This window comes from Trachypithecus francoisi, unplaced genomic scaffold (assembly GCF_009764315.1).
Source record: "Trachypithecus francoisi isolate TF-2019V2 unplaced genomic scaffold, Tfra_2.0 Lachesis_group10, whole genome shotgun sequence".
Classification (NCBI taxonomy): Eukaryota; Metazoa; Chordata; class Mammalia; order Primates; family Cercopithecidae; genus Trachypithecus; species Trachypithecus francoisi.
Window position 1 is genome coordinate 84,205,151 of NW_022681455.1, and position 21,277 is coordinate 84,226,427.

The 21,277-nt window shown below is 53.8% G+C and overlaps 2 protein-coding genes across 4 annotated transcripts; one reads left to right on the forward strand and one right to left on the reverse strand.

The window, feature by feature from the left end:
- Nucleotides 1-14,822, forward strand: KAT8 (lysine acetyltransferase 8). Its single transcript, XM_033218214.1, has 11 exons — nucleotides 1-247; nucleotides 2,812-2,886; nucleotides 2,965-3,140; nucleotides 10,465-10,518; nucleotides 10,619-10,783; nucleotides 11,475-11,564; nucleotides 13,458-13,598; nucleotides 13,698-13,791; nucleotides 13,887-14,037; nucleotides 14,177-14,331; nucleotides 14,649-14,822. The coding sequence occupies exons 1-11, from the start codon at nucleotides 37-39 to the stop codon at nucleotides 14,711-14,713; spliced, it is 1,377 nt and encodes a 458-aa protein (XP_033074105.1). The 5' UTR covers nucleotides 1-36; the 3' UTR covers nucleotides 14,714-14,822.
- A 39-nt stretch (nucleotides 14,823-14,861) lies between these two features.
- Nucleotides 14,862-20,000, reverse strand: PRSS8 (serine protease 8). 3 transcript variants are annotated; one of them, XM_033218216.1, is made up of 6 exons: nucleotides 18,819-19,998; nucleotides 18,561-18,578; nucleotides 16,640-16,802; nucleotides 16,098-16,369; nucleotides 15,845-16,011; nucleotides 14,862-15,752 (listed from the first exon to the last, which is right to left on the reverse strand). In XM_033218216.1, exons 1-6 carry the CDS (start codon nucleotides 18,901-18,903, stop codon nucleotides 15,426-15,428), a joined length of 1,032 nt encoding a protein of 343 aa, XP_033074107.1. In that variant the 5' UTR covers nucleotides 18,904-19,998; the 3' UTR covers nucleotides 14,862-15,425. The 3 variants fall into 3 exon arrangements, with proteins under 3 accessions (XP_033074107.1, XP_033074108.1, XP_033074106.1); XM_033218217.1 differs by lacking the exon at nucleotides 18,561-18,578 and having other exon boundaries at nucleotides 18,819-20,000; XM_033218215.1 differs by lacking the exons at nucleotides 18,561-18,578; nucleotides 18,819-19,998 and adding an exon at nucleotides 17,409-18,070.
- Nucleotides 20,001-21,277: the final 1,277 nt, after the last annotated feature.

Sequence of the window (21,277 nt, forward strand, 5' to 3'; positions counted from 1 at the left end):
GTGGCGTCCGACTCTGGCGTCACTTCCCCTCCCGCGATGGCGGCACAGGGAGCTGCTGCGGCGGTTGCAGCGGCGACTTCAGGGGTCGCGGAGGAGGGCGAGCCAGGGCCCGGGGAGAATGCGGCCGCCGAGGGGACCGCCCCATCCCCGGGCCGCGTCTCTCCGCCGACCCCGGCGCGCGGCGAGCCGGAAGTCACGGTGGAGATCGGAGAAACGTACCTGTGCCGGCGGCCGGATAGCACCTGGCGTGAGGGCGGGGCCCAAGGCCGGGGGCTGGGCGGAGCTCAGTGCCAGGGGGCGGGGCGGGGCCAGAGGACGGGCTCTCCGTGAGGGCGAGATCCGGGGGCTGGGAGTGGAGAGGAGGAGGGGCGGGGTTTGAGGAAAGAACGCCGCGATCCGGGCGCTGAGAAACCAGCCGGGTTTTGGGAGGCTGTCGACCTTTGATTATGTGGAGCGACGCCTACAAACCCACCACTCAGGCTTTCATTGGGATTGTTCCCATTCCACTTCCTTGCCCAGTCTTAGACTTCATTCCTTTTTCTTGCTAACGCTGCTTCCTCACCCGTCTCTTGTCTCTGCGTCTTCTTTTTCCATTTGTCCCTGGCAGTCACCCGCAGAGAGAAGATCGTCCAGAAACAACAGGCTTCCCTTTCCTAATGTTCTGCTGCCTTCTCTCATTTTCAAAATTAACTCCAAACTCCTTAGAGTGGCATTCATTTTTGTGACCCCTCCAGTTTGTAGCCAACCCTAGCAAAGGGCATTGCCAGGCCAGAACACACTGTGTCCTCTGAAGACCACACGCCCTTTACCACCTGTGCCCTCTGGTTGGAATGCGTTTTCTTCCCTTTCTCCTTGTTCGCCTGCCTAGCTCCTACTCATCCTCTTAACTTCATATCCTTTGTGATGTCATCCTTGATTCCCCTTCAGGCGAAGTGAGTGGTTCCCTTCTCTGTGTTCCTGCAACATTTTTTTCATACCTCAGTCATAGTTTTTGTAACATTATGTTGTAATTTTCTCTCTCTGTCTTCCTCCATCATACTGGGAACTTCTGGAGGGCAGGACTTCTTGTGATTCATCACTGTGTCTTCTGTACCCAGCAACAACGCAGCATAGGGCCAGACACGTAGTGGGTGCCTTACTCACTTATTGAATGCTCTGCTAATTGTCAGGTGCTCTGCTAAAAATTTTGGAGGCATTAACTCACCTTCTAAGGTTGGCACTATTATCCCTTTTTTTTTTTTTTTTTTTTGAGACAGGATCTTGCTCTGTCACCCAGGTGGGAGTGCCATGGCGCTGTGACAGCTCACTGAAGCCTAGACCTTCTAGGCTCAAGTGATCCTCCCACCTCAACCTCTCAAGAGTGTTGGGATTACTGGCATGAGCCACTGTGCCCAGGTGTTATCCCTTTTCACAGATGAAGAGACTGAGGCTCAGAAAGATGGAATAACTGGCTCAGTTACACATAACTAGGAAGTAGGGAGCTGGAATTTTATATATTTTGTTTGTTTTGTTTTGTTTGTTTGAGATGGAATCGCACTCTGTTGCCAGGCTGGAGTGCAGTGGTGCCATCTTGGCTCACTGCAATCTCTGCCTCCCGGGTTCAAGCCATTCTGCCTCAGCCTCCTGAGTAGCTGGAACTACAGGTGTGCGGTGCCACGCCCAGCTAGTTTTTGTATTTTTAGTAGAGACGAAGTTTCACCATGTCGGCCAAGGTGGTCTTGACCTCTTGACCTCGTGATCCACCTGCCTCGGCCTCCCAAAGTGATAGGATTACAGGCGTGAGCCATGGTGCCCAGACCTGGAATTATATATTAATGTAGGCTATCTTAATCCAGAGTCAGCACTCATGATCCCTGAACAAATGAGCAACTGAGGGTATATGGTAAAATAAGCATTGAATTTAGAGTCAGACTTAAATTCAGTTAAGTATCAGCTCTTATCACTTTTCAAATCTGTGACCCTGGGTAAGCCTCAGTTTTGTTTTGTTTTGTTTTTTGGGGTTCTTTTTTTTTTTTTTTGAGACAGAGTCTTGTTCGTGTCACCCAGGCCACAGTGCAGTGGTATAATCTCAGCTCACTGCAACCTGTGCCTCCCAGGTTCAAGCAATTCTCCTGCCTCAGCCTCCCGAGTAGCTGGGATTACAGGTGTGTGCCACCACGCCTGACTCTTTTTTTTTTCTTTTGTATTTTTAGTAGAGATGGAGTTTTGCCATGTTGACCAGGCTGGTCTCCAACTCCTGGCCTCAAGTGATCTGCCCATCTCGGCCTCTGGAACTACTGGGATTACAGGTGTGAGCCACACACCCAGCCAGTTAATTTCCCCTCTTTTTTTTTTTGAGGCAGAGTTTCACTCTTGTTGCCCAGGCTGGAGTGCAATGGCGCGATCTCGGGTCACCGCAACCTCCGCCTCCCGGGTTCAAGTGATTCTCCTGCCTCAGCTTCCCCAGTAGCTGGGATTACCGACATGCGCCACCACGCCTAGCTAATTTTGACGGAGTTTCTCCATGTTGGTCGGGCTGGTCTCGAACTCCCGACCTCAGGTGATCCGCCCGCCTCGGCCTCCCAAAGTGCTGGGATTATAGATGTGAGCCACCGCACCCAGCCCCAGTTATTTTCTCATTCATAAAATAGTGATAACAGCCCCGACCTGGTCCACCTCACAGTTGTGGCAGTGATTGAGTAGAATGGGAGAGGTGGACTAGTGAGGTTAGCTGATGTGTGGCCCTGGATTCTGGAAACTGCTCCTCATTGTGCAGGATTCCTTTTGTTCCAGCCTTACCTTCCTGATGACCCTAGCCTTTTTCCATCACAGATTCTGCTGAAGTGATCCAGTCTCGAGTGAACGACCAGGAGGGCCGAGAGGAATTCTATGTACACTATGTGGGCTGTGAGTGGCTTGGTACATCTGGGCCTGGGTGCGGGGAGTTGGGTGCCCTGGTAGCACTCTCATGGCCCATCCTTACAGTTAACCGGCGACTGGACGAGTGGGTAGACAAGAACCGGCTGGCACTGACCAAGACAGTGAAGGATGCTGTGCAAAAGAACTCAGAGAAGTACCTGAGCGAGCTCACAGAGCAGCCTGAGCGCAAGATCACTCGCAACCAAAAGCGCAAGCATGATGAGATCAACCATGTGCAGAAGGTCCGGATCCCTTCCCATCCACAGGCCCGGGAGGCCTAGCTGTCTCTGCCAGCTCCCTTGAGTCTCTCGGGCCCCAGTGCCAAAACCATAGCAAATCCCATTTCTTAAGCTCCTGTAGTGCGTCAGGGACTTTACCTACTTCCTCTTACTTATTTTTCATAGCTAAGGAAACAGCTTGGAGAGGGTAAGGGCTTCTCTGCAGTCTCACAGCAAGGAAATGGCACAGCTGGGACTAGAACTCAGGCCTCCTGCACCAGTAGCCTCTTTTGTCTCCTAGTGGCTGTGCCTTAGTAGAAAAAGGACTTGAAGTTCAGTGGGAAAGACGAGAATGTTATTGGGCAGTTGCTATAGCCAGGTACCCTGCCAAGTCCTGTTTGTGTATAAGCTCCTCAAATTCTTCCCAACAGTTCAACACACAGGAATAGTTACTTTTTGGTAGGTGAGGAAGTAGGCTCAGAGAGATTAAGTAACATGCCCAAGGTCACACAGCCAGTAAAACGGTGGGCTGGAATTAGAATAATAATGCCAAACACTTGTTAGCCAGTGAGCCAAAGTATTAAGCTAAATGCTGGCTTTTTATTTTTATTTTTTTATTTTTTGAGATGGAGTCTTGCTCTGTCACCCAGGCTGGAGTGCAGTGGCACGATCTCGGCTCACTGCAATCTCCACCACCTGGGTTCAAGCAGTTCTGTCTCAGCGTCCCCAGTAGCTGGGACTACAGGTGCCCGTCACCACGCCCAGATAATTTTTGTATTTTTAGTAGAGGCGAGGTTTCACCATATTGGTCAGGCTGGTCTCGAACTCCTGACCTCAGGTGATCCGCCCACCTCGGCCTCCCAAAGTGCTAGGATTACATGTGTAAGCTGCTGCGCCCAGCCTAAGCTAAATGTTTTAAGCCTAAGCTACATGACCTCACTGACATTTCACAGCAGGCCTGTGAAGTAAGCATTATTATCCCCAATTTATAGAAGAGCTGCAGATAGGTTTAGGGACCCAGACAGGAATTAGATCTACCAGCTAGATTGTGCTACCTCAGAGCCAGAGGCCTTAGCCATGATTTTGGTTTTTTCTTAAGAGATGAGAGTCTTGCTGTGTTGCTCAGGCTGGACTTGAACTCCTGGGCTCAAATGTTCTTCCTGCCTCAGCCTCCTAAGTAGCTGGGACTACAGGTGTGCATCACTGTACCTGCCTTGATTTTTTCTTGTATTGATATATAATAGTTGTACATATGGTTTTTGTTTTTGTTTTTGTTTTTGTTTTTTTGAGACAGGGTCTTTATCGTCTAGGCTGAGTGCAGTGGCACAGTCATGGCTCATTTCAGCCTCAACCTCCTGGGCTCAAGCAATCCTCCTGCCTCAGCCTCCTGAGTAGCTGGGACCATAGGCAAGTGCCACCATGCCTGGCTAATTTTTTTATTTGTTTGTAGAGACGGAGTCTGCTATGTTGCCCACCTTGGTCTCAAACTTCTGGTCTCAAGCGATCCTCCTGCCTTAGTCTCCTAAAGTGCTGGGATTACAGGTGTGAGCCACTGCCCCCAACCGAGTCTCAGTTTCTTAATTTATAAAATTAAAATGAGGAGTGCAAACCAGAGCAAGATTGTCAAAGTCTCCAGACACCCAGACGTTTGTTGCTTTCAGCCGTTGCAGTTTCATCCTTCTAGGTACATCAGTTCAGTGGGCAAGCCCAGCATTTACATTTCTTTTTTTTTTTTTTTTTTTTTTGAGACGGAGTCTCGCTCTGTCGCCCAGGCTGGAGTGCAGTGGCCGGATCTCAGCTCACTGCAAGCTCCGCCTCCCGGGTTTACGCCATTCTCTCGCCTCAGCCTCCCGAGTAGCTGGGACTACAGGCGCCCGCCATCTCGCCCGGCTAATTTTTTTTTTTTTGTATATTTTAGTAGAGACGGGGTTTCACCGTGTTAGCCAGGATGGTCTCGATCTCCTGACCTCGTGATCCGCCCGTCTCGGCCTCCCAAAGTGCTGGGATTATAGGCTTGAGCCACCGCGCCCGGCCTACATTTCTTTAAATGGAAGAAATAAAGTGGATAAGATAGACATTTCAGGGTGTTGCACTTTATTAAGGTAAGTATTGTTTTGAGACGCTTTTATTTCACACCCAATAAAAGTGTGCAGGATTCCTCTTGTTCCAGCCTTCCCAATGATCCTAGCACACACTTGTGTGTATATATGGACATGTCAACAGGTTTACAGTGCCAAGTGTACTTCCTACCGTGGTGTGATTTAAACAATTGAAATACCCTAAGCTGGAAGAACTCCTCAAGGTCTAAACTGCCCAATTGAACTTCCTATTGTAATGGAAATGTTCTATAGCTGTACTATCCAGTACAGTAGCTACTAGCCACATGTAGCTGTTGAGCACTTGAAATGTGTCTAGTGTGACTAAGAATTAAGAATTTTAGGCCGGGCGCGGTGGCTCAAGCCTGTAATCCCAGCACTTTGGGAGGCCGAGACGGGCGGATCACAAGGTCAGGAGATCGAGACCATCCTGGCTAACACGGTGAAACCCCATCTCTACTAAAAAAAACAAAAACTAGCCGGGCGGGGTGGCGGGCGCCTGTAGTCCCAGCTACTCGGGAGGCTGAGGCAGGAGAATGGCGTAAACCCGGGAGGCGGAGCTTGTAGTGAGCCAGGATCCGGCCACTACACTCCAGCCTGGGTGACAGAGCGAGACTCCGTCTCAAAAAAAGAAAGAATTTTAAAATTATGGTTGGGTGCAGTGGCTCACGCCTGTAATCCCAACATTTTGGGAGGCAGAGGTGGGTGGATCACTTGAGGTCAGGGGATCGAGACCAGCCTGGCCAACATGGCCAAACCCCATCTCTACTAAAAGACCAAAATTAGCCGGGCGTGGTGGTATACACCTGTAATCCCGGCTATTTAGGAGGCTGAGGCAGAAGAATTGCTTGAACCCAGGAGGTAGAGGTTGCAGTGAACCGAGATCACGCCACTGTACTCCATCCAGCCTGGGTGTCCAAGCAAGACTGTCTCAAAAAAAAATAATAAAAGCATTATAATTTTTAAAAAAAATTATTTATTTTTATTTTTTGAGACAGAGTCTCGCTTTGTCAACCAGGCTAGAATGCAGTGGTGTGCGATCTCAGTTCACTACAACCTCCGCCTCCCAGGTTCAAGCGAGTTTCCTGCCGCAGACTCCCAAGTAGCTGGGACTACAGGCATACACCACCATGCCCGGCTAATTTTTGTGTTTTTAGTAGAGGTAGGGTTTCACCATGTTTGGCCTCAAACTCCTGACCTCAAGTGATCCACCTGCCTTGGCCTCCCAAAGTGCTGGGATTACAGGTGTGAGCCACCGTGCCCAGCCAAAATTTTCATTTTTTGAAGAGTCTCACTCTGTCACCTAGGCTGGAGTACAATGGAGAGATCTCAGGTTACTGTAACTTCTGCCTTCCTGGCTTAAGCAGTTTCATGCTTCAGCCTCCCAAGTATCTGAGATTACAGGCATGTGCCACCACATCCAGCTAATTTTTTTTTTATTTTTAGTAGAGATGGGGTTTTGCCATGTTGGCCAGAGTTGTCTGGAACTCCTGGCCTCAAGTGATCCTCCCACTTCGGCCTCTCAAAGTGCTGGGATTACAGGCATGAGCCACCATGTTTGGCTGAGTATAATTTTAAATAGCCCTATGTGACAAGTGGCTACTCTGTTGGACAGCATAGATCTAAGATTAGTTCCTCAACTATTTTGCACTCAACAAAGACGTACTTCTGAGCTGGCAACCAGCAGAGTGGATAACGGGCCAGTGGTGATTAAATCAAAGAATAGGTAATGAAACAATCATCCAGTTAACAATCAGCAAGGTTCTTCAGAGCCTAATTAATGTTTAATTCTAAATAAATTGCAACAATTAAGAAAAGTAGTGTTTTTGTAGTTCTTTATTGCATTGGCAGAAGAGTACTGTATTTTGTAAGAATTGAGAAATGTGTTTTAAAGAGACGTGTGAGGGGCTGGGCGTGGTGGCTCACGCCTGTAATCCCAGCACTTTGGGAGGCTGAGGCGGGTGGATTGGGAGGTCAAGAGATCGAGGCCAGCCTGGCCAACATGGTGAAACCCCATCTCTACTGAAAATACAAAAATTAGCTGGACTCCCAGCTACTCGGGAGGCTGAGGCAGGAGAATCACTTGAATGTGGGAGGTAGAGGTTGCAGTGAGCCAAGATCACGCCACTGCAGTCCAGCCAGGCAACAGAGAAAGACGTGTGAGAAGGAAAATCTTTCTTCCTCATCTTTACAGTGGTTAGATTCAGAATTGGACAGACCAGGCGTGCATGCCCGACTCTGCTGAGTACCAGTTCTGTGACCTTGGGCAAGTGACCTCACCTCTTTGTGCCTCAGTTTTGTCTCTTATACAACAGGGACAATGAGCACTCTTACTTCAAAGGCTCATTGTGAGGACGAAATGAAATATGTCGGCTGGGTGCAGTGGCTCATGCCTGTAATCCCAGCACTCTGGGAGGCTGAGATGATTGGATCATTTGAGGTCAGGAGTTCGAGACCAGCCTGGCCAATATGGTGAAAGCCCGTCTCTACTAAAAATACAAAAAGAGGCCAGGCACAGGCCAGGTGCAGTAGCTCATGCCTGTATTCCCAGCACTTTGGGAGGCCGAGGCGGGCGGATCACGAGATCAGGAGTTCGAGACCAGCATTACCAACATGGTGAAACCCTTCTCTACTAAAGATACAAAAATTAGCTGGGTGTGATGGCGCACACCTGTAATCCCAGCTACTTGGGAGTATGGGGCAGGAGAATGGCTTGAACTCAGGAGGCGAGGTTGCAGTGACCTGAGGTGGTACCATTGCACTCCAGCCTGGGCGACGGGGCGAGGCTCTGTCTCAAAAAAAAAAAAAAAAAAAAAAGCAATGGCTCACACCTGTAATCCCAGCACTTTGGGAGGCCAAGGTGGGCGGATCATCTGAAGGTCAGGAGTTCGAGACCAGCCTGGCCAACATGGTGAAACCCCATCTCTACTAAAAATACAAAAAATTAGCTGGGCGTGCTGGTGGGCGCCTGTAATCCCAGCTACTTGGGAGACTGAGGTGGGAAGATCGCTTGAACTCAGGAGGTGGAGGTTGTGGTGAGCCAAGATTGCGCCATTGCACTCCAGCCTGGGCAACAAGAGCGAAATTTCGTCTCAAAAAGCAAAATAAATTAGCCGGGCGTGGTAGCAGGCACATGTAGTCTCAGCCACTTGGGAGGCTGACGCAGGAGAATCACTTAAGCCCGGGAGGCAGAGGTTGTGGTGAGCTGAGATCTCGCCACTGCACTGCAGCCTGGGTGACAGAGTGAGAAAAAAAAAAAATAATGTCTGCCGTGCTTGCCACTTGGAATAAATGGCAGCTCACTAGTCCCTGAGGGCAAGAGACCTCACCTTGCCCTGCCTGTTTACTACTCTGTAAAATTGAAATAAGAATGCAGCTGGGCACAGTGGCTCGGAGGTCAGGAGTTTGAGACCAGCTTGGCCAACATGGCGAAACCCTGTTGCTAACTAAAAATACAAAATTTTTTTTTTTTTTTTGAGACGGAGTCTCGCTCTGTGGCCCAGGCTGGAGTACAGTGGCGCGATCTCGGCTCACTGCAAGCTCCGCCTCCCGGGTTCACGCCATTCTCCTGCCTCAGCCTCCCGAGTAGCTGGGACTACAGGCGCCCGCTACCTCGCCCGGCTAAAAAATACAAAAATTACCTTGATGTGGTGGCATGTGCCTGTAGTCCCAGCTACTTGGGAGGCTGAGGCAGGAGAATTTCTTGAATCTGGGAGTCGGAGGTTGCAGTGAGCTGAGATGGTGCCACTGTACTCCAGCCTGGGTGACAGAGTGAGACTCTGTCTCAAAAAAAAGGAAATAAGAACATTCTATGTAAGGGTTACTGAAAGGATTAAATGAGGCCATATAAGCACAGTGCTTTGTGGAAGGGGTTCTGGGTAAAGTGCTGGCTCCTTCCTCCCTTCTCAGCTACAGGGCAGGGCCTCGTCTGCCCTGGTGTAGGTCATGGGCCATCTTGGGTCCCTCCTCCATTGTCAGGCTATACTGGCTTCCTCCCGCAGGGTCTGGTCTAGGAGCAGGATGTGCTGTGAGTGTGGTGTGGCTCTTAGTCTCTGCTTTCTAAGGACTTGGAAACTAGAGGAACCCAGGTGGGCATACTTGGCCGGTATTGTCCTGTTGACCGCTTCTCCCTGAACTTGGGAAGCAGGAAATGTTTTCTGGATGGGAAGAATCCAGTCAGGCCTCCTGGAGGGGGTAGTAAGAATCTCAAGCCTTGAAGGATGGGAAAGAGCACAATAACAACAGTGACACAGGATAGATCACAAAGCATCATGGACTCACCTGACTCATGCTCCGTGCCAGGCTGAGGAAGCGTTTTCTGCTGGCAGTGAGAGAAGGAAGGGCATTCTCCAGGTGGAAGGAGCTGTTTGTCCTAAAGCATGAAGGCCTCAAAAAGGGGGTTGCTGATAGCAATGAGGAGGCTGGGGCTAGAGGCAGGGAATCTGAGGAGGCCTAGCGAATTGTCCAGACCTGAGATGGGGCCATGACTACCTGGAGCAGGACAGAGAGGAGAATTCCAGAGAGGACCCAATTCCAGAGATGTCAGAAGTAGAGTCGACATCCGCTGTATTAGGACTTGGCCAGGCTGAGGGAGAGGGAGTAGTCTGAGGCAAACCTAGTTATGTGTCTTGGACATTGGGACCAAGGGTGATGTTCCCAGTAAAATGAGCAACCCAGGAGGAGGCAGGCGCAGGTTTGCAGGGAGGAGTGTTGAGGTCCTTTCTGCATATCTTGAATCTGCTGTCCCTGTGGGAGGGACCTCTGGGGTAGTCCCATGGGCAGGCAGGGTCTGGTGCTCAGGAAAGGGGTCCAGGCACATCGGGGAGATGGTAACAGTTCTTATGGTGGGCCTGGAAGGCAAGATCTGTTATTTCATTTGAGTCTCACAATTTTGGCAGAGCTGGATTGCCCCCCATCGTGCAGCCGAAGCCCCTATTCTGATCCTAACCCTGTTCATCTGGCAAAAGGTCCAAACTTGGACATCAAGGATGTCTGGGCTATCCGGGGGCGGGGCGGGTGGATGCGAGAGGAGCCTGGACCAGCCAGCTTCAGAACTGAGTCAGATAGGTTAGCTATTGGTGTGGTTATTATTGCCATCCAGAAATGAGGTCTGGAAGACAGCAGGGAAGCCTTGTGGGTCCTGGATTCCAGGAGGCCTGGACTCCAGGCCTGGCTTTGCTGTTGCTGGCAGGGGAGGGACAGCCTGGTCACCACTTCTGTTCACCTCTGCTTACTTTTCTTTCCTGGCCCAGACTTATGCAGAGATGGACCCCACCACAGCGGCCTTGGAGAAGGAGCATGAAGCGGTAAGCGGGGCTGGGAAGCTGCCTGCAGGTCCCCTGCCTCCCCTTGCTGAGGAGCCCCTGCTGAGCCCTGCACTGTGCCCCACTCCTCCCCTGCCTGCAGATCACCAAGGTGAAGTATGTGGACAAGATCCACATCGGAAACTACGAAATTGATGCCTGGTATTTCTCACCATTCCCCGAAGATTATGGAAAACAGCCCAAGCTCTGGCTCTGCGAGTACTGCCTCAAGTACATGAAATACGAGAAGAGCTACCGCTTCCACTTGGTGAGGCTGGGCTGGCCGGGCCGAGCTGGGCAGGGGCCTGGTGAGAGGCAGAGGCAGGCTGAGGGCGGCTGCGCTGGCAGCTCCAGGGAGGAGACAGGCCCAGAGGGACGAGTATAGGGAAGAGCTGCGGGGGGTCAGGAGGCCTGGATTCCAGGCCTGGCTTTGCTATTGCTGGAAGGGTGACCTTGCCAACTCCAGACCTCAGCTTCCTCTTCTCTGGAATGGGGGCAGTAACTCACCCCCTTTGGGTCTTTTGTCAAGGCCAGCCCCATCCCAGGAAGCACACATAGGCCCTGGCAGTGGGACCTTAAGTGTGGACGAAATTGGGGGCTGTCAGGAAGGGGCGCTGTCGTCACTGACACAGTGGGCTGCTTCCAGAGGTGTGGAATCTGAAGCGAATAGGTGTGGTTTAGGGAAGCCATTGTCATGGACGAGTCCCTCCAGAGCCAGGCCCACAGAGACTCAAAACCCCACCTCGCTGTGTGATGTTTGCGTCTCTGTGCTGGGCCTTGGTCTATATATAAAGCAGGATTGCTTTCCTAAGGCTGCTGGGAGGATTACTCAATGTAAGTGAAGTGTTGTGGGGAGAAACAGAGAGGCAGAGACTTGCTCCAAAGCACGCAGTGGTGGGGTAGGGGCCTCCTAGCAGAGAAGCTATGGGCAGCGAGCTTGTTCTCTTGTCCCCCACCAGGGTCAGTGCCAGTGGCGGCAGCCCCCCGGGAAAGAGATCTACCGCAAGAGCAACATCTCCGTGTACGAAGTTGATGGCAAAGACCATAAGGTGAGTGGGTGGCCAGGGGCTGGGGGAGGCCGGGGAGGCCCTGGGCACCTCCCAGATGATCCTCATTGCCACCAAAGGGGAGGGAGGGAGCAGCCTTAGCTGAGCCTCTATAGGCAGAATGCCTCTGAGGGGCCGGGCACTGTAGCTCACACCTGTAATCCTAGCACTTTTGGAGGCAGACGTGGGCAGACTGCCTGAGCTCAGGAGTTCGAGAGCAGCCTGGGCAACATGACGAAACTCCTTCTCTACTAAAAATACAAAAGAATTAGCCGGTGTGGTGGTGCACACCTGTAATCCCAGCTACTCGGGAGGCTGAGGCACGAACATTGCTTGAACCTGGGAGGTAGAGGTTGCAGTGAGCTGAGATGGTGCCACTGCACTCCAGCCTGGGCGACAGAGTGAGAATCTGTCTCAAAAAAAAAAAAAGGCCTCTCAGGGCCCCCTAGCCTGACACCAGGCCTATGGTTGGTGCCGAGGAAATACACGGCCCTGTGGTAGCCCCAGCATTCTTCTGCTGGTGGGGTTAGGTTCAAATTTAAGTTGTTCTGGAACCCAGAGGAGACTGTCTTGCCTGAGGCTGCATTTAGAAGCCCTTTCTCCTTCCGTTGGAAAGAAAGGTGTTTGTTTTTGCCTGGGAGGGGACTGCTTTGTGTGAAATTTCCTGCTGAGAGAGCTCTGTGGTTATCAAGGGCTGAGTTCCTTGTTCCTGGCCCTGAATGACTTCAGCAGGGCAGGTTGGGACCTTTGGGACCTGCTCTGCTGTTGTACAGAACTTGGCCTTTGCCTTGTCAGTCTGTGAGGGTCTCGCCAAGGGTACTGGTTTCCGGCAGATGGGCCATACAACATAGGGCGGAGAGGGCAGGCTTCAGAGTGGCTCTGCTCACGGCAACGTGACTCGTGTTGCCCTGTCACTTCCTCACTGACCACGGACAAGTTACTTAACATAGTTCCTGTTTCCTTGTCCATAAGATGGGAGTCATAATATTTACCTAGTTGTGTTGTTAGTGGAATAAATGAGACAGCAAATGTCAAGTGTTCAGTGCAGTGCTTGGCACTAGTAAGTGCTTAATAAACACGGGCCTTGTTATTATCGATGACCTCTTGGGGCTTGATTAGCCTTCGACTCCGAGAATATGCAGGTTGAGCCCAGCCCTTGCCCCTGCTCTGCCTTCCTGAGCGTGGCTGGGGGGAGTGGTAGAAGGGCCTCCGCTGGAGATGTGGGGATGCTTTCCAGCTCTGCACTCTGCCAGCTTTGAGGCCCTGGGCAAGCACTTCCACTCTGGGAGCTTCAGCTTCCTCCTGAACGAGATGGGCCTGGCAGTGCTGGGCTCGCACAGCTGCCGGGTTGGATGAGAGAGTGGTTGTGGTGTCATAAACCAGGGAACCCTTTAGTCTGTGCCGTGAAGCCAAACTCAGTCCCATTGTCCCCCTCCTGGAGTGTGGCCAAGTGGACAGACAGGGCTCGAGGCTCCTCCATTCAGCAGACATTTACCAGGCACCCAACTTCATACTTAGCCTCGTGCTAGGTGCTGGGGACACAGCCGTAAACAGGACAGTCTGAATTCCTGCCTCGCAGCCTCAGTGTCCTGAGCTGAAACAGAGTTAATGTCTGTGAAGACTGAAGAAGATCCTGCATGGAAGGCACCCAGCCCGTATTTGGTGCTCAGAAGGGGTAGCTGGGCGTCGTCCAGTTCTGCTGGCACCTCCGAAGCGCTGCTGCTCTCTGATTTCCAGTTCCCTGTCCGCCAGAGGCTGACTGAAGACTCCTTCCAGTGTGAAATCTGTCTGGCCTTGCGAGGCGCCCGCTTCCTGCAGGCTGGTGCTGGCCGCTGGAACCAGCTGGGTAGGACCTGTGCCTGCCCCCTGAGCCTGTCTTCCCCTCCTCACCCCCAGATTTACTGTCAGAACCTGTGTCTGCTGGCCAAGCTTTTCCTGGACCATAAGACACTGTACTTTGACGTGGAGCCGTTCGTTTTTTACATCCTGACTGAGGTGGACCGGCAGGGGGCCCACATTGTCGGCTACTTCTCCAAGGTACTGGGTCTGGAAGCTCAGGGTGGGGAGGGCGAAGGTGGGCATAAACAGAGAGGGGGCAGAGCCTCCCTAATGGCCCTGAACACCCACCTCCTGCAGGAGAAGGAGTCCCCGGATGGAAACAATGTGGCCTGCATCCTGACCCTGCCCCCCTACCAACGCCGTGGCTATGGGAAGTTCCTCATCGCTTTCAGTGAGTGGTTCCTGGCCTGTCTGGGAGTGAGAGACCTGTGGGGCAGGGGTGCCAGGGCAGGCTGGATCCTAAGTTCCTCTTTCTACTGCCGCCAGGTTATGAGCTCTCCAAGCTGGAAAGCACGGTCGGCTCCCCGGAGAAGCCGCTGTCTGACCTGGGCAAGCTCAGCTACCGCAGCTACTGGTCCTGGGTGCTGCTGGAGATCCTGCGGGACTTCCGGGGCACACTGTCCATCAAGGACCTCAGGTGAGGGGGCCTCCTGGACCACGGGGGCAGGACTTGTCCTGAGATGGGCCATGATCCTGCCTCCTCACACCCTGTCGCCATCCTGGCCAGATCCCACAAGGGCACCGTGTCTGGCATTTGCTCTCATCCCTTTTTGCAGCCAGATGACCAGCATCACCCAGAATGACATCATTAGTACCCTGCAGTCCCTCAATATGGTCAAGTACTGGAAGGGCCAGCACGTGATCTGTGTCACACCCAAGCTGGTGGAGGAGCACCTCAAAAGTGCCCAGTATAAGAAACCACCCATCACAGGTGGGTGGGGGCTGCCGTGTGTCGGGGGCGGGGAGGGGTGTGTGGGCAGTGGGGATGGGGGAGTGTTGGTATATGGACTGCTAGGAGTCAAGGCCTTCTTATTACTGTCACATGATCCCAAACCAGTCAGACCAGCTCCCAGGATGGAGCCTGGGGCAGGCCTCTCATTCCTGGGCTTCTCTGCCCCTCCCCAGCACAGCCTGCCCTTTTGTTCTCACCTGGAGGAGGTGAAACTGGCCTGAGCCCAGAGCAGGGCAGCCAGGTGTGAGCTGGCCTGGCCCAGTCCCAGACCTGCCTCCCGCCCCTTCTCCCCACAGTGGACTCCGTCTGCCTCAAGTGGGCACCCCCCAAGCACAAGCAAGTCAAGCTCTCCAAGAAGTGAACGGCCTGGCCCCCAGCTTGTAAATATGTATAGACCTGTTTTGTCATTTTTTTAATAAAGTCAGTTCTGCTGGTGGCCCTGGACTTTGGAAGGGAAGGGGAGGCCAAGAGCCGATGTTCATCATTTCACTTCACACACGCATGGCGAGTTGTGCTCAAACATTTTAATCCTTTCTGCCCTGTTACCCCCACCCCAGATCCAAGCGTCAGCCCAGTTCCGGTGGGGGCTCAGTCCTCCGGAGTCCAGGAGTCAGGGCTCGGGGGCACTCAGCGGTCAGTGGGCAAGATTGGGGCCTTTCCTGTCCTTGAAGCTGCACAAAGGCAGCCCCAGCCCAGAACACAGGGAGAGGGCAGAGAGATGTGCCCATCAGGCTGGGCAGGCGGGCTGGGAGCAGTCTTTCAGAAACAGGTGGGAGCCAGGGCTCATTTTCATAGCCAAGGGTCCCAGGAGCTTGGCCAATGGGCTGGTCCACGGTGGATGAGGGGCCAGAGGCTCTGGCCATTGCTACAGGCAGTGAAACTCCTGACTCTCAGTTATGGTCCCAAAGAGCACACCCAGAAGAATGGGCTCAAAGATCAAGATGGGGCCCCAGCCTCCCGCAGAGTCCTGGAGGAAGGAGGGGCTCAAGCCAGGCCCTGGGTCCAAAAGCCATCAGGGAAACCCCAGGCTCGCGTCCTTGAGTGTGATGCATCCATCCTGGAAGGAGGCCAGCTCAGTGCTCGCTGAGCCATGGGGAGAGGAGGCCCAGAGCCAGGCCCAGAGGCAGGAAAAGGATTGGCCTCAGCAAGCCCTGGGCTGGGGCAGAGTTGAAGGCCAGGTGACTGCTACAGAGGTTGCTGTCAGGCTGGGACTCCTGGGTTTGGGGCACCACACGAGGCTGGAGTTCTGTCGCCTTGCTTTGGATCCAGGAGGCATAGCTGGAGGCCAGAGTGTACACACCAGGCCTGTTGCGGGCCCCACAGGCATCGCCCCAGCTCACAATGCCCGTCAGGTACCAGAGACCCTCCACAGGGCAGGAGAGTGGGCCCCCAGAGTCACCCTGAGGAGAGAAGCCACACAGCAGCCATCAGGACCTGGCCAGGCCTCCTTTCCCAAGTTGCACTGGGTATCTGCCCCCGGGCCTGGGCTTACCTGGCAGGCGTCCTTGCCCCCCTCCACGTAGCCGGCACACACCATGTCCTCCTGGACAACGTGTGGCTCCTCAGGCTTGGCGTTGATGTTGTACAGACAGTTACACGTCTCACGACTGATCAGAGGCACCTCAAGTTGTTGCAGTGGCTTGGGTGTCAGGAGGCTCACTGTGGGGGCAAAAGAGGCTTACTCTGGGCCCCTCCCCGAGTCAGCTACCCCTCCACGCTTCTAGGCACCCAGCGTCCCACCTCACCTGAGGGGGCCACATGGCCCCAGCCAGTGACAGTGCAGTGGAGGCCGTTTGGGAAGGAGGCGTTGGCTGCAGGGAGGCAGATGGGCCGGATGTAGCGGGAGAAGGTGACGGGGCTGCTGAGTTGGAGGAGTGCAATGTCGCCCTGGGAGCCCTCCTGGAGGTAGCTGGGGTGGGGGATGATGTACTTCACGGTGCTGACCTTGGCGTCCTCGGAGTAGGAGTCCAGCTGGTGGGCTCCCAGCTTGACCTCATAGTCTTCCTTGCGGTGCTCGCTGCAGGCAGGCGGCAAAGGCTGAGACCCAGGAGACCTCTCCTTGTTCCCCAACCCCTGCTGCAAACCCCTGATTCTGATCAGCCCCTTTTAGGTCTCAAATTGCACCTTAGTTTTATCCTGTAACCTCTGACCCCTCACCTTCACTCCTAACTGGTCCTTCCAGACTTAACTGACACTCTCAGACCCAACCCAAGAACCCCAACCTCTGACCTGGATTGACCCATGAACTTTGACCTCCAACCCACTTTTGACTTTCACCATTTGGTACCTGGGGAAGCAGTGAGCAGCTGACAGCACCCACTGCTCAGACACGAGAGAGCCACCACACACATGGACGCCGTCATAGGTGATGCTGACCTGCCAGGGCCACTGACCGGGGACTGCATTGCTGCCACCTGTGATACGTGCTTGGGGGGCCACACCGCAGGGGGCTGCCCAGGGAGGAAGGGAAGGGGTCAGGTTGTTAGCCTGGCCACTCCTACTCAGCCCAGGAGCTCTGATACAGAGCTTGGGAAGTGGGTTCACAGGAGTCAGCACCCCTTTGTCCCCTCCCAGGCGTGGGCAGTTCTGCCCCTTTTATTCACTACCCATTACCTAATTCAGGTCTCAGGGCAGCCTCCCTCCTTGCAAGCCTTCTGTCCATCCCGCCCCTTACAAGTCTGAAAATTTTCATAAATCCCCAATCTGACCAGGCCACAGCCCTGCTTAAACCCTTCCCTGGCTCCACGCGGCCCTTAAGATAACATTCCAGATAACCATGGCACTGCCATCGGACCCGGCCGTCCCCTCTGGACCCTTCAGTCATGTACATCAGGCCACAGACTTGTTTACCTGGGACCTTGGCTGATCCAGGTCACTCTACCTGGAATGCCCTTCCCCATCCTTACTGTCTGGCAAACTTCCCTTTGCCTATGGATGCTTGACTGGAACAGCAGCCCCTCCGTAGACAGGTGGGCTCCTGCTGGCTGAGTTGGGCATTGCCTCCGAGTCCAGTACCCCCCACCTCCACCGTGCTGCCCGAAGCTACCCAATCTCACAATTGTTCCGGAGTCCACAACTGTGTCTGTTTCCACCACGCCAATCTGGGTGTTCCCTAGGGGCAGATTCCCATGTCCGCAGTGCCCGTGGCATCGTAGACATGTGTTCAACAAACCAGCGGCAGAACTGGGCTCCCGTGACGTGAATGTCTAGTTTCCAGGACAGCCCCAGCCCCAACCCCATCGAGGCCACTGTTTGAAGTGGAACCCAACTGCTCTTCACAAAGTCTTCTAGGAGTAGAGAAAACTGCAGACCGGATCCTCCTCTCCCTTATCATCATGACAATAGCCACTATTTAGAGAGCCTAGCGGCTGTGCCAGGCCTGGGAAGGGCTTTCGTTTCCGCATCTCCCTGCATCCTCTCCACAGCCCCAGGAGACGGACATGACCAGCTTCATTTTAGAGGTGCGGAGTCTAAGGCTTAGAAAAGTGGGGGGACTTGGTCAATGACACACAGCCAGTGCATGGGGAAGCCAGGATTGAAAGCTGGTCTGACTCAGAACCGGGTTGGGTGCCTTCCAAGAAAGGAGACCCTTGGTTTGGTTCCCACAAAACCACCTTGAGGATGGGAACGGCGGCTCACACCTATAATCCCAGCACTTTGGGAGGCTGAGGCAGGAGGATCGCTTGAGCCCAGGAGTTCAAGACCTGCCTGGCCAACATAGTGAGACCCCCATCTCTACCAAAAATAAAAACAAAAACAAAAAAACACAATTAGCTGGGTGTGGTGGCATGCACCTGTAGTCCCAGCCACTAGGAAGACTAAGGTGGGAGGATCACGTGAGCCCGGGAGGCTGGATCACTGAGCAGGCAGTGAGCTGTGATGGTGCCACTGCACTCCAGCCTGGGCGACGACAGACCCAGACCCTGTTTCAAAAGACAAAACCAAACCGAAAAAATCACTTCAATTGCCCCACTTTGGGAGTCAGATGTGGATCTAAATCCCAGCTGCACCCTCACTGGCAGTGTGCCCTGGGCAAGTCCCTGCTTCTCTGCCCGTAAGGTGAGGGCTACAACCCCCCCACTCTGGGAGCCCTAAGAGAATCTAGTTGGAAGGCCGCCCAGCCGAAGGCCAGGCACTGGTTAAACCCCAGGGGAATCCGATGCAAGTCACCTCCCCCTCCCCTCCTCCCTCTCTGAGGAAAGTCTCACCTTCTGCCCCTTCCGCTCCTAGAAAGAAAGAAAAAGGAGGGGTGAGTAGGGAAGACTCGGGTTCCCTGACCCCTTAGCACCCACCACTGCTCCAGAGGGCTGGCCCCTTCCCTGGCAGAGCCGAGGTGGGAAAGGGAGGCCAAGAGCTAGGGAGGCCGTGGGTTTTCTTGGGCCCTAGACAAGGGCGCACCCCAGAAAATGATCACGCTGACTCCCTCCAGTGCATTGTCCCCACCCCGCCCCCACGTCTTCACTTACCTGTCCCCGACCGGAATAATCCAAGATAGAGCAGAATGGCTACAGCCCCCAGCTGCCCAGGCCCCAGGACCCCATTCTGGACCATGGCCCAGGACAAGGGCCCCTGGGGCAGACTCCAGGCGCACAAGGTAGGAAGCTTAGGGGTGGTGTCGAAGGCAGGACCCAGATGTTGGCTCAGAGGGAAGGATCCCAGAATCCGGGCTGGAAAGGGGTAGCAAGTGTCCAAGGCTGGCCTCTAAGGCAGGGAGCAGCTGCAACGGGAGACGCCTGGAGTATCCACAGCGAGCAGTGTGGACAAGTCACCACCACGGTCTGGCCACGCAAGGTCCTCCCAGGAGTGGCTGCACCTACCTGCCTGCCCCTCCCCTGGCCCCGCCCACTGGTTGGGCCCCGCCAGCGCCTCCTGCCACCAAAGTCATGAGTCCTTTCAGAGCTGCAGGCCCGCGTGTGTACATGTATGTGTCTGTGTGTGTATGTGTGTGCGTGTGCATAGTCCGTTTGTCCCGGTGTGTAGTGTGTATATGGTGTGGGTGTATGCGTGTGTAGGCTGTGTGTATCCCCTTAAGTGGTGTGGTGTGTGTGTGCATGCACATGCTGTGTGTGTGCGCACGTATGTAGGCTGTGTCCCTGTGTGTAGTGTGTGTCTGAGTGTGTGTGTACGCACGTGCATGTGGTTTGTGTGTGTGCCCGCAGTCTCCCTGGAATGTGATGGACTCTCCTCCGCCTCAGGTCTTTCAGGTTATCTCAGGCCAGTTATGCCCCCCAGGGCCTGGCCCCAGCCCTTATTATCTGGAGCCACAGCCACTCCTCCCTCCTTCCCTCCCTCCTTAGGCTGGGTATGGGAGCTGAAGACACTAGGGTCAGCTCCTCGCCAGGGCCTTTCTGCGAAGCCTGCACCTGACGGTGGTGGTGAGCTTGTGGAGCAGCAGCAATCATCCCACAGACATTTCCTGAGTGCCTATGATGTTCCCAGGTGCCCAGGACAAAACAGGCACCAGCCCCGTTCCCCTTGAGCCCTGAGCTCGTGGTGAAGTAGGGGTGACACACTTCAATCAAATAATCACCAACAGGCTGGCAAGGTGACTAGTCAGCTTTGGGAGGCTGAGGCTGGAGCATCGCTTGAGGCCAGGAGTTCCAGACCAGCCTGGGGAATATAGCAAGGCCTCATCTCCAAAAGAAATATAAAAATTAGGCAGGCATTGTGGTGCATGCCTATGGTCCCAGCTACTTGGGAGGCTGAGGCGGGAGGATTGCTTGAGCCCAGGAGTTCAATGAAGCATTGAGCATGGTCGCACCACTGCACTCCAGCCTGGGCAACAGAGGGAGACCCTGTCTAAAAAAAAAAAAAAAAAAAAATTGCAATTACACAATAATTTCAAGCTAGGAATGGCGATGAAAAAGAATGGCGTGAGCACACTGCAGCCTGGCAAAGGCTGGCATTGTGAAAGGGTCCTGGAGGAACTGCCTTGGAAACTGAGACCGAAAGGGGTTATAAAAGGTGGTAAGGTGAAGACGCGGGGGATGGATTGCAGAGGGCAGAGGCTCAGGGAAACAAAGCCTGCCGTGTGGCTGCAGTGGGGGTGAGGCATGTCCTCTTTGAGGGCCACTCTGGCCCTCAAAGCACCTGTTGAGGCTGGGTGTGGTGGCTCATGCCTGTAATCCTAGCATTTTGGGAGGCCAAGGCAGGAGGATCGCCTGAGGTCAGGAGTTGGAGACCAACCTGGCTAACATGGCAAAGCCCTGTCTCTACTAAAAATACAAAAAAATCAGCTGGGTGTGGTGGTGCATGCCTGTAATCCTAGCTACTCAAGAGGCTGAGGCAGGAGAATCACTTGAACCCAGAAGGCAGAGATTGCAGCGAGCCGAGATGGCGCCACTGCCCTCCAGCTTGGGCGACACAGCGAGACCCTGTCTCAAACAAAAAAACAAAAGACAAAAAACAAAAAACACCTGTTGGGTCTGAGCTTCAGGAAAAGCAGAGCCTAGAGTCCTCACCTGCTTTCTGGAGACCAGATGTCTGGGGTCCAGGCTAGAGGTCAGGTTATTCCTGGGGTGGGTGAGTGGGAGGGGCCTGACTGGAAGGAGTGTCTTAGCTGGGAGGAGGGGGCAAGACATGGGGCCTGGTGGGTGGGTTTCAGTAGAGGACGGGGTAAGTGTAGTGTTTGTGGAGATGGCATGGGGTGACTGACTGGGTATGGGAGCAGGTGGGGATGTACGCACTGTGAAGATCCTGGGGAGTATTACAGCTGGCATGTAGCTGCTAAGGCTAAGCCTGGCTTCGTAAGAACTTCTGCCCTTCTCCCAAGCCTCCCAGTGAAAACTTCCAGCTTCCCTTTAGGCCCTTTACCCCCTTCCTCTTCCTTCTCAAGCCAGCGATTGTGCCCAGCCTGAGAGGCGACCCCTCTGCCACCCTCATGAGCTGGCTTTCACCCCCAAACCTATCCTTCCCCAGGTGCCCA